General features: G+C 34.6%; 1 protein-coding gene across 2 annotated transcripts; it reads right to left on the bottom strand.

The window, feature by feature from the left end:
* Positions 1 to 8: 8 nt before the first annotated feature.
* LOC130802905 (protein ORANGE, chloroplastic) lies at positions 9 to 10,768 on the bottom strand. Of its 2 annotated transcripts, XM_057667015.1 has the most exons (8): positions 10,499 to 10,767; positions 9,854 to 9,968; positions 9,237 to 9,353; positions 8,987 to 9,073; positions 6,615 to 6,691; positions 4,515 to 4,642; positions 821 to 957; positions 9 to 267 (listed from the first exon to the last, which is right to left on the bottom strand). In XM_057667015.1, exons 1-8 carry the CDS (start codon positions 10,708 to 10,710, stop codon positions 190 to 192), a joined length of 951 nt encoding a protein of 316 aa, XP_057522998.1. In that variant the 5' UTR covers positions 10,711 to 10,767; the 3' UTR covers positions 9 to 189. The 2 variants fall into 2 exon arrangements, with proteins under 2 accessions (XP_057522998.1, XP_057522999.1); XM_057667016.1 differs by lacking the exon at positions 8,987 to 9,073 and having other exon boundaries at positions 10,499 to 10,768.
* Positions 10,769 to 11,438: the final 670 nt, after the last annotated feature.

Here is an 11,438-nt window from a genome sequence, read left to right as displayed (position 1 = left end):
AAAAGTTATTCAATTCACCATACTCTAATACTAACTCTCTTTGTATATAAATAATCTTAAATATTACAAGGATTTCACACTTTACATTTATACAAGACTCAAAACAAGAATCGTCACGAGGAGAATATATGTACAAGTTTCTCTGTACATAAATAGTTCCCAATGACTTAATTTTACAAAACAGCACCTCTAATCAAATGGATCAATCCTTGGGTCATGCTCACTCGCCATAGCCATCCCTGTACAAAGACATGTTGGGCACATGACCTACAAGAAAATTTGCAGTTAAGACTTCAAAAATTTATAGAGAATAAGTTTTCATATTGCATGATGACAAAGGAATACCAAAAGCAGCAACACATATAATCCCTTCGGCCTGAAGATCTACAGTTGATCTTCCATTTTCCATTTAAAATCATTCTATTTATTCTTCCTCAAAAAAAATCTTTACTATTTATATCACATTTGTTGTTGGACATAATTAGTCTTGATTCTACTAACTTTAATAATTCTTAATGCGTATCGTCTCCATATGATTCCCACTAAGCTTAATGTAAACATTTTTTGATACTTAAGGTCATCACGTGGTTTCTGATTACTTTAAATTAATATTTTTTTATTGCTGATGATCTCCATAATTTTTCCATTATATTATTTAATCCAATAACTACTTCATTATTACTTTCATACTTGAGCAAAGTTGTCATAATTCACACATGAAGGCTGAAGCATAATGCTCAGTTTTGGATCCAATAATAAACCAAGAATTGTAGATGCAACAATTCCGGTACCATGCACACAATGAAAGTCCAAAACAAACCTTTCCAGATCCAGAACAATTTGAACATCTCTCCGTTTTTGGCGGTGAAAGAGGTTGGTCCCCACCATTGAATGTTGAGACAGGCTCAATAAGAACAAGAGATCCTGTGTTTGTACAGCGGGCACATGCTAGATACCCTGCATAAAGTAATCACATGTAGAAAATTAAAGGTTAATGAAAGGAAGTCCCAAGTCAGATAAGTAACAAAGGAAGTAATTTCCCAGGAAGTATAATTTTCCAAGGAAATTTACTTCCCAAGTGAATTCAACTAGCTCAAGGTATATAATCTTTTAGTAGATAGCTTTATCTAGTTTTTTTAACATTCAAGACAGTATATTGCAGTAGAGATGCAAAGTTACACGTACAGAGTCAGTCTCATTTTCCATCCTTCTGGAAAACCACAAGGCAACTCAATTTGGGCATACCATTAACCACATTTACAGTTTAAACAAAAAGCACATGCATCTCAAAAGGGGAAAGAACTTATCATACAAACCAAGCATTTTTAACCAGGAATTGTATGCACAGTAGAGAAAGGATTAGCAGAGAAAATAATAGGTCCTTGTGTGAACTTTAACTTAATATCTTCTTCTTCTTCTAAGTTTTAGTATTGGGGCACACATCAGAAAAGTTCAGTGCCGTGCAATTTCACTTGGATAGAATGGTTAAAATTGAAAATTAACTTATCCAAGTAATTGATAAAACCCAAATTCAGCCATAACAGGTTACAGGTCTGATTAAAAATATATGTATATTTTGTATGGGTAAGGCCAAAGTTCAGCCATAAAACACGTTATATATATCTATCTATCTATCTGTCTATATATATATATATATATATATATATATATATATATATAAATATATATATATATATATATATATATATATATATATATATATATATATATATATATATATATATATATATTAAACAATAGGGAACCATCTCACTAGACTTTCTATAAATTTCTTTGTATCATTTTAGAGGGAATGCTTAAGTTCAATGAGGGGGATTCCAAAACTTAAAAACCCAGATGAAATGTTAAGCCCATGAAGCCACTTGTGGGAGGTGAGGGGGTCGGCTTCAAGCAAGGCTGAAGGAGGGATGTCGTTCACGCAAGGAGCTCTACCTCATCTACGAACACTGCCCAACATTTTAACCAAGTTTGTGACATGTTCCTTGGCTTACTCATTCAACCAAGTTTGGAATTGGTGGTGTTGTGGCTTGTAACCCAAGTGGACATGCCTTTAACACAAACATAGTGCTAGAAATGAAAAGATAAAAAGAACTGTTAGAAAGTAAAGTACTCTAAACATAGTGAATGAAACCTAACACCGGGGCATGATAATGTATGCAAAACCACCATGATCCATCCTTCTATTTCCTGGAGTAGGACTGTAAGACATTTAAATAAGAGCCATATCCCTAACTTGCCATTAGTTTTCATCTTTTTGTGATGACTAATGATAGGGATGATGGACACTTATAGGATATGTGCCTTCTTTGAAGATGTTTGCATGGTGGTGTCTATGACGGGGAGGTAGGGGTGAAACACTGCTGATGTTAGTTGAAAAGGGGTTGTAAAAATGAAGGCACCTCAATAGTTCCCTCCACTGATGATTCTTCTAACTCCTTGATTTCCACTAAAAATCTGCCATCCTTTTGATCCTTGTTTTAACAATGGCCTTAACGATTACCCTAGTACAAGATCCCCTCTCAACAGCTCGCTCAAGACATTCCATTTGGTTGTCAGCTCCGGTGGAAAGAAATCTTCCGCTCTATACACACTGCCTAACAATTGAGTAAGATATCTTATGCAAAACCACCATGCTCCATCCTTCTTTTTTACTGGAGTAGGACTCTAGAAATTAAACGAGAGACCATAACTCTAACTTGTCGTTAAACTACATCTTTTTGTGATTATAAGTAATGATAGTGACAACAAACATTTACAGGATTATCGCTTCCTTTGAGGATGTTTGCATTTCATGTCTATGATCCTGGTAAGGAAATTGGTGGGGCAAAAACCCTTCCAATGTTAGTTTAGAAAGGGTTCAAAAAGTTAAGGCACCTCAAATGTCCCTTCGTTGATGATTCTTCCAATTCATTGATTTTCACTACAAAGCATCATTCTTCTTCATCATTGTTTTAACTATGGCATTAAGGGATAGCCTGGATCAAGACTTTCCAATCGGTGGACACCTCAGAATTTTCCAATCCTAGTGGAAAAAATCTTCCACCGTTTTGACTCCCTAAATCACCCTTGTCCTTGAATTGTTTTTCCTGTTCCCAACATGACACCGAACCAGCAGCTTTACTGTATCGGGAGATGAAAAAAAAACCTTGAGTAATAAAGTATATAAAGTAATGGGATGCGGCCATTGGGTCAAACATCATCACCATTCCTCCATTAATCTCACAGACTAATTTTGTGGTTTTGGTGTTGGTATTGGTAATACCACCACAAAATTCAGTAATACATAAATCACTTCATCCTTCATGGGAATCGTGCTCTTCCTCTTTATAACCTTCCAGAAATAGTACGCTAAGTTCTCACTAAGAAAATCTGTGTCCATTGACCATTTTCACATCACATTAAAGCACAGCCCCCATTCTCTTAATTACCATCCCAATTTGAAAAGTTCTTAGCCCTTGGACTTCTTCCCCACGGGCTTTCGATAAAACAATTAATGATTAATTTTGAGATTAGAGTGTGTGAATGATACCAATAAGAGAGTAAGGATGTGAACCAATCAAGCTGGAGGCTCTAATAAAACCCTCCACACTTCCAACCTGTTGTAGGGTTAGCTATGGCTATGAGTTGAGTCGGTATCACCGCTAGAGAATCAGACCCTTTTCCCACCTGCTAAGTGTCCATCTTCGATCCCACTTTCCACTTCTCCATTTGATTTAACTTTTAAATCTGGAAATATTGCTCAACTTGATAATCCACCCATCCAGATTTTGTCCCTTCAAACACAAGCGTATTTCCCTTACAAATTCTCCGATGTAGAATATTAATGTCATATTCTCCTTTTCCTTTTCAATATCCTCGCTGATGAAGTACACTTCAAACACAACCCCATCATCATTCTTTTTGGAGAAGTCACAAATCTTGAGAACTTTCGAAAAAAAGTTAAAAACATTTGTGACAAGGTGCAAAATATCGTAAATATCATTGTATCATGACCATACTGTAAAGGGACTTGAGATTACTGTGACCGAACTATAAGTCGCGATGACCACAAAACCATCTTCATTTACCACAAAAGCCGTTTTGCGACCACTACTGAAAATGTATATTCTCACTATGATTCGTGCTTCTCATTGAAAGTACCACCCACCTTGAGGTAGATTAGCTTATCTCCTATTTTAAAAACATACTAAAACAACAATATTATATGTCTCAACTGAGAAGTCCAATCTCATCCCTTTTATTAGCTTAATAAAATAAACTAAAATGTAGAATATTTCAGTAAATAAGGGAAAGAAAGATGATGAAGATGAGAGTGAGAATAGTATTTGTTAAAGATATCTTCTAAAAATAAGCCAACTCAAATATGGAAACAAAGGAAAACACTAACCAGTTCCCAGGAAATATCTGCATCTATTATGCTCGTGTTGTTTTACATGTTTTGTGATTGATATCAATAGGCCAACATAGATATGGAAACAAAGAAAAACACTAACCAGTTCCCAGGCAATATTTGCATCTCTTATGCTCTTGTTGTTTTACATTGTTTATTTCAACCACCATTAATGCTGAGATCACACCAACAGCTCCTCCGGCGAATGAAGCTACTATGGGGTCTACCTGACTGAAGTTTGCAAAACAGCAATGTTTTAAACAAATTAAATCTCCAGCTTCCAGCATAGTGTTCAGGAAAATCATGTATATCTAATGATAGAAGCAAGGCAAGTTCCCCACAGAAGGAGAGACTTGGAATGAAATAACATAAAACATTATAATTTCACATGCAAGTTTAATTATAAAGGTAATTAGATAGCCAGAGGAACCATATCAAAAAAAAAAGATTTTTAATTGTCTTGGAGGAAATAGTAATGTAACACCCCGGCCCCTCGGACCGCTGGACTACTCATGGAGACTGTAGACTAGCCCCACAAACTAACACAAGTCTTTCCAGCGCACTTTGGCCTCACTCGTGCGCACCCGGGAAAACTTCCCAGGAGGTCACCCATCCTAATATTGCTCCCCACCAAGCACGCTTAACTGTGGAGTTCTTAGTAAATGGGCTCCCTAGAAAAGAAGATGCACCTTATTTATATGAGTAGTCTATCATTCCTTTTTCAAACTAAACTTGGGGTATTACAAGTAATCAATAGAAAATCAACAAAACTTCTAGGATAAAAAGAACTGAAGTACACTAAGTTAGTAAGGACTTCCAGAAAAGGCATGAGATCCCTCACAAAATTCTAAAACAATTCACTTTCCTAAGTTTCTTTAGACGTTCTCAAGGTACAAACCCAAGTATTAAAATCATTTGAAGCCTTGAAAGAGTCTGACAGAAGTCACAGAACATGTCAAAGTAGATAGAAGAGAGTGGAGCAACAGAAATTGAACATAACCGAAGTGACAATGGCACAAAAGAGCACCAAACTCCATTTGACATTATTGCTGAAGTTCATCCAGAAATTCTTCAGCGACTTCATCCACAAATTTACTCCAATGTCTATTAAACTTTCAAAGATCATTTGAATGTCTATTTACTCCAATGCGTTCAAATTTACTAGCGTTTTTGAGCAAATAATCGAGAAAATTGAATAGTGCATTTCTGTTGTGATATTGTACGGAAACAGGATGTTCAACAGCTCACAATCACCCCACTGCTCTTTGTCGGTGATAACTTGGCATTTGAAAGTTGAATGAGAGAAAATTCAAATTATTACAAGTGTAAATTTCTGGATTTGAACAACATAATGTCTGAGGTCTAAAGAACAGTGCATTCATTTCTTTAGATGATGTACAGCCAATACGATGATTACTATCATTCAGGAATAGGCCAAACTTTCACCAAACATCGTATTTGACACTATCGTGAAGCCCCATTTACATTTTGGCACATTTTTTGGATATGTACTCATTCTTGAAGTTATGGAACATTGCTAAATGGTTTTTCTTCTAGCATTCCTAGTTAATGCTCCATGCAAGCTAATCTACCACACAACTTTAGAAAGATGCTAAAGTTGGTAAGGACCAGGGATGGACTCTATTGACTATTGAGTGATGTCGGAAACAATGTTAGCCTAGCAGGCTGTCATATGTGTTAAACCCTTCTATAGTATGCCAAATAAATTATGAATATAAAGTAGGGCTAAGAGTCAGTTACAGATTTTAATAACACGCACTAGTGAAGAAAATGATATATAGAGTAATGGTGTCAAGAGGTTGGATAGGCACAAACACAACCTAGGCGTCATTCTATTTTAGAATTTAATCCCTTATCAATCAAGTTAATTAAATGAACAAGAAAACTAATGTAGCATGTAGTTGACCTGGTACATAGGTACCTATAACCAGTATACAAGGCATGCCAACTAGAAATAAATTTCTTACATAAAATGTTCAGGATAAACTTCAACAAAACATTCATAAATGAGATATAAACATATAATTGTTTCTGTCAAAACTTATCAAGAAATTCTCGTGTCATTAGCAATTTATGAAATTCTCATTTCATTAGCAATTTTTAGCAAATAATAAGTACAAAATAGAAACAAAACATATGTGCAAGTGTGCTAATTAAGAGGGAAGGAAGGTGGCAACCATACCTCAATTGCATCGGCAAATGCATGCTCTGAATGAAATCTGCATATGATGTGCCCCCCAATCCTAGTTTCAGCTCCAACTGCATTAAAATAGTAGCTTTACCTTAACCAGGGAGTAAGACTTCGGCATCATAGTAGCAAGAGGAGTTTTTGAAACATGAATAGTTGCCAAATTAAATCACATAAATTAGAGATGTGCCTTAATTATAATGAGAATCTAGTTCATAATTGTGTCAAATTGTGTTGATTCATATAAAGAGACCAATTTAATATGTCATTTATAATTTCTAACAAAAGCTTATAAAGATTCATCTCTATCCCAGCAGCCAAAACTACTTACACATGCCTTTAAGGCATCGCAACAACAGAAACCCTTCTCCCGGTGTTCTGTTACAAAAGAAGTAGAATCGGAGACACGCAAAGGTATGATTCAAGATAAGTTCATGTCGAATCATGTAATTCTATAGTCTTATGTTAAATATTTTATTTTATTTGGCTATAAAGGGCCTGTTTTAAAGGAATGAAAAACGTTGCACTGAATTGAAGTAAACAGGACTACAATAGAATGAACTAAACTGAAGCAAATGGGAAGTGATGTACTGTGAAGTGAAAGTAAGTTTTACAGAAGAGGCCAAAAGGGACCAACCATGGGTCTTGTTTAGAGAAATAAGATTATTTATTTAGTTTGTTTTAGTTTCATATCTATCAGGGTACAACTAAAGACATTTTCTAGAGTGATATTTTGGCTAGTATAAGACATGAATCATGTAGGTTCTTATATTGTTCTCGCTATTTAAACTACATCAATTAAATTAAAAAGGTTTCTTGTGAAGCAAAAGAAGCTTTGGAATAATTCTGAGAGCTATTGGAAAGAGAGGATAAGCTTCTGCTTTGTATTTTGTTCCTAGGAGTAAAAGTTATTCGAATAAAAACTGAAATTCAAATCAATCCAAACCAAAATAGAAATTTGGTTTGATCTTTTACAATTTGGTTTGAAAATTTTTAAAAGAAAATAATTTGGTTTGAAAGTTTGTAAACCAAAATAAACGAACAGGACCGAAAAAATCAAATAGCCAAGCTTGTTATATATTAAAATCATGAAAAAACGTTAATGTAGGCCTAAAGACTTCAACCCAAACTCAATCCTCAACCCTAATTATAATACCCTCTTACCTTAAACTTTTTCACCTTCATTCCTGCTCATTTCCTTTCTCCTTCATCTTTCCTCTTTCAGCCTGTATCCCCTCTTTTACGCTCTGGGATTTTGATGGTATTTTTCATTTTAAATTTTACATTTCACAAAGCCTATTTTTCTTGAAAAAATAACAATGAGATGATACAGCAAGATGTGTCATGTAAAAATGAACCATGAATGTGGATGAAGAAAGAAGGCAGAAGCTAGAAATGTGCTGCTTGAAAGAAGACAACAGTATTGGTTAGATGATCCTAAACTAAGTGCCCTTGTTCTAACATGTTTGTTATCATTTAATTTGAATTTCAAGTTATTTTTAACAATTGTAAAACCACGCTCAAAGCCAAATACTGCAAACTAATTGATAAACAAGAAACTACACTCTTTGTTTTTGTCACCCTTGAAAAGAAATGAAGACTAGAAATGGCAGTGTTTGGATTTTTAGAGTCTTGTTCATAACTGAGTACTAGTTTAGTGTATCACTTTCAAATACAATGCCGAAGAAGCTAATTCGGTTCAGTTTTCATCAGTTTTTTGTTAAAATAATTTCACATTCAATCATTAGGTATACAAGAAATTCTCATTGATAGGTAAACTTTTCCTATAGCAATTCAAACAACCAAATAAAACAAACATCGTTCGAAAGAAAGAAAATCATTAACTAGATACAAAATTCAAAAGCTAACTAGATTATATTTCTTCTAATTCTTAAACTGACAAGTAAACATCAAAATCAATCATTACTAATTTATTATCCGATAGAATAAGTACAGGAAAGGTGTAGGCATTGTCATATCCCTCATCTTCTTCTTCATCATAGTTATAAAAAACTCTAAACACGTTATAAAACCACTTTGCCTTAGCATGGTATATTGTAGTTTGAGTTACCATGATATTTGTTAAGATGACAATTCTCCATGCTTACATGAAGACGATGGATGTACGTAGAAATGGGTTCCCCTGCATGGTATGGTGCATCATGGAAGTGTCCTTTTCGAGAGTAAGTGGGCAGACTCGTAGTGTCCATACTATCGGTTTCCGTAACGGGTCTTGGCCGATCTATTACAAACTACTTATGCACATGTGCAGAAATTACTCAACAAGGAGTGGATAGTTGGCATAAACAAAATCCAAGTGAATCAATTTGCAAAGATTAAATATGCAATTGGTTATGGAAACTTACTGTGGGTGCCAGAAAGCCTCCAAAAATCATAATGCCAGCAATAAGGGAAAAACAAGAAGCATAGTATTGCTTCAGGTTCACTGAGCTCTACAAGTGGTTGAATATTGTTCAGTAGGTAATAAATGCTCAGATAATGAAAAACAAAGAGAAAATCACAAACCATAAGAAGGAACCAACAGCAAACAAAAAGAACCAGATTTAAAGTTACAGTATAACATTCGCAAGACATCTTCAAATCACAAAAAATTACCAGAGGAGGCAAAAAGGGAATAAATGATGGAAAACTTGGTAATTCATTTTCCTGTTCATCCTGTATAATTCCCAGCTCAGCACTTTTGATCCTCTGTTGTATCCTTAACCTACGAACCTGTAAGACAAAGATTTTTAGCACATAAGTACTTTAAATTATTAAAAACGTGAGTAAAACAATTTAAGGACCAAGAACTCTGAAATATTAAATATTTGCCTTCATCGGGAATGGACTTCCATAATAGAGTAAAACATGCACACATTGGACTAAAACATTGGAAATGTACATCCATCATTGAGTAAAATAAAATTCTGACTAACCACAATGCTTCAATATAACAAAATAACCTTTTCTAGTACAACATTGAACCACAAGTTGAACAATAAACAATATCTTTTCCGTTGTTTTTCAGTACAAAGCTTCAGCTTTTCAATACACAAATATACTACACTATTGGCATGTATAGACCACTTGAGCAATACATTTTTGGAGATGATGGCCATTTAGAATATAGGTATGAAAACAGTCTTAACAATATTTAAAAAGTTGTAGGTTAACAAAAAAGTTACAAAACATTGTCTATGTCCTCAGCAAGCATTAAACGATTCCAAATTCACCTCTTCCATATGCAAGAAGATCTTATTTCGACGGCTTCGAATATTATCTTGAATTTCTTGCAATTCCATTTTTGCAAAATCCTGAACTGTTTCAGGCCCTTCTATGATGCAAAATCTGCAATAAAGCCATAATTACTAAGAGATAGCCACCATAAACCAAACTCAGGTGCCCATTTCTAGACTCTAAACAGGTATATTATCAACCTACACATTAGCTTCTTAATTTTTTTGGATTAAGGGGGTGTCTAAGGAAGGTGAGAACTAGGTGGAATTCGATCCCATTCGATCCTTTGCTTCTTGTTCCAACTTACTAATAGTATAAATTTGATCAAACATTCCCCCTTAATTTTAACCCGAGTTTGTGGTCTAAATTTTTGCACTCCTCAATATTTCACTAAGCTTCGCCACTGAATGTAACCTAACTTGATCTGTAAATGTAATCAGTCCTCTGCAAAAAAACATCGTTGAACGCTAGTAGAAAGAGATGACTTAATGCCCCAAATTCATTTAAAGAAGCATATACCCCCAGAGCCATAATTCAATATTACCAAAAGAGCAATTAATGTTAGGAATTTCAGAGAGGAACTAATCAAAATCAAAATCAAAATCAAAATCAAAAAAAAAAGGCAAAAGGCAAAGAATTACGCAGAAGTGGTAGGATCGGAAGAGTCAGAATCAGGAGAGGAAGAGGAAGACGGAGGATTTGAGCCAGAAGACATGGAAGAAGATAAACAACGCCATCTGGAAAGGGAATCGGGAATTGCGTGATTGAATCTGGAACAAGAATTATTGTAAGAAACGAAGGGTTTTGATGGGTGAGAAAGAGAAAGCGCCAATATTCGGGATGAACAGAACATATTTCTGGTAATGGTATCCACTGTCCTGTCCACTATCCTGTATCCACTGCTTCATGTTAAAGTTTTGTGGATGTTGCATACTTCCACTGTTACTGTCACTATTCACTCTCAAAGCCTCAACTTTGTCGCTTTGCTAGTACGCTCGATTTTGCAAGTGTAGACTTAAAACTGGTTAAAATACTAATTTTAGTGGGTTACTTTAATACGTTAGAATATCAATTTTAATACCAACTTTAAAACATTAAACTATCAACTCGGTTAAAATATCAATTTCAATAGGGTAAAATGTCAACTCTAATATGTTAAAACACCAACTTAAATAAGTTGAAATACCAACTTAAGCAGCATAAAACACTAAGTTAAATAGATTAAAATACAAACTTCACATGTTAAAATACTCAACCCGTCTCGTATGAGACTGTCTCACGGTGAGACAACCTCAATACAAGAAGCCCATTAGCTAAAAGTTTCTATTATTGGGTTATTTAACCATAGTATCAGACATGTCTCACAGTGAGATCATTTCATACAAAAATTCGTGTAAAATACCAAGTATAATATGTTAAAATACCAACTTTAATAGATTAAAAATTTAACAAGTTAAAACACCAGCTCCAAATAGATTAACATACCAACTTTAATAGGTTAAAATACCAATTCGTTTAGGTTAAAACACCAACTCCAATAGATTAACACCGGTTATAAAGCGCGTATTTGTTATTTTTTTC

The sequence above is a fragment of the Amaranthus tricolor genome, chromosome 16 (genome assembly GCF_026212465.1).
Source record: "Amaranthus tricolor cultivar Red isolate AtriRed21 chromosome 16, ASM2621246v1, whole genome shotgun sequence".
NCBI lineage: Eukaryota > Viridiplantae > Streptophyta > Magnoliopsida > Caryophyllales > Amaranthaceae > Amaranthus > Amaranthus tricolor.
Note: the sequence above shows the minus strand (reverse complement) of the source record. Positions and strands in the feature narration are given on the sequence as shown.

What these genes read in the sequence shown, in the direction of transcription:
- LOC130802905 (XM_057667015.1), bottom strand. Translation starts at nt 10,710, where the DNA reads ATGTTCTGTTCATCCCGAATATTGGCGCTTTCTCTTTCTCACCCATCA. An exon ending in TCCGATCCTACCACTTCTGC is followed by an intron (nt 9,969 to 10,498) that starts GTAATTCTTTGC and finishes GCTTTATTGCAG; the next exon opens with ATTTTGCATCATAGAAGGGC. An exon ending in GAGGCTTTCTGGCACCCACA is followed by an intron (nt 6,692 to 8,986) that starts GTAAGTTTCCAT and finishes ATTTTAATGCAG; the next exon opens with TTGGAGCTGAAACTAGGATT.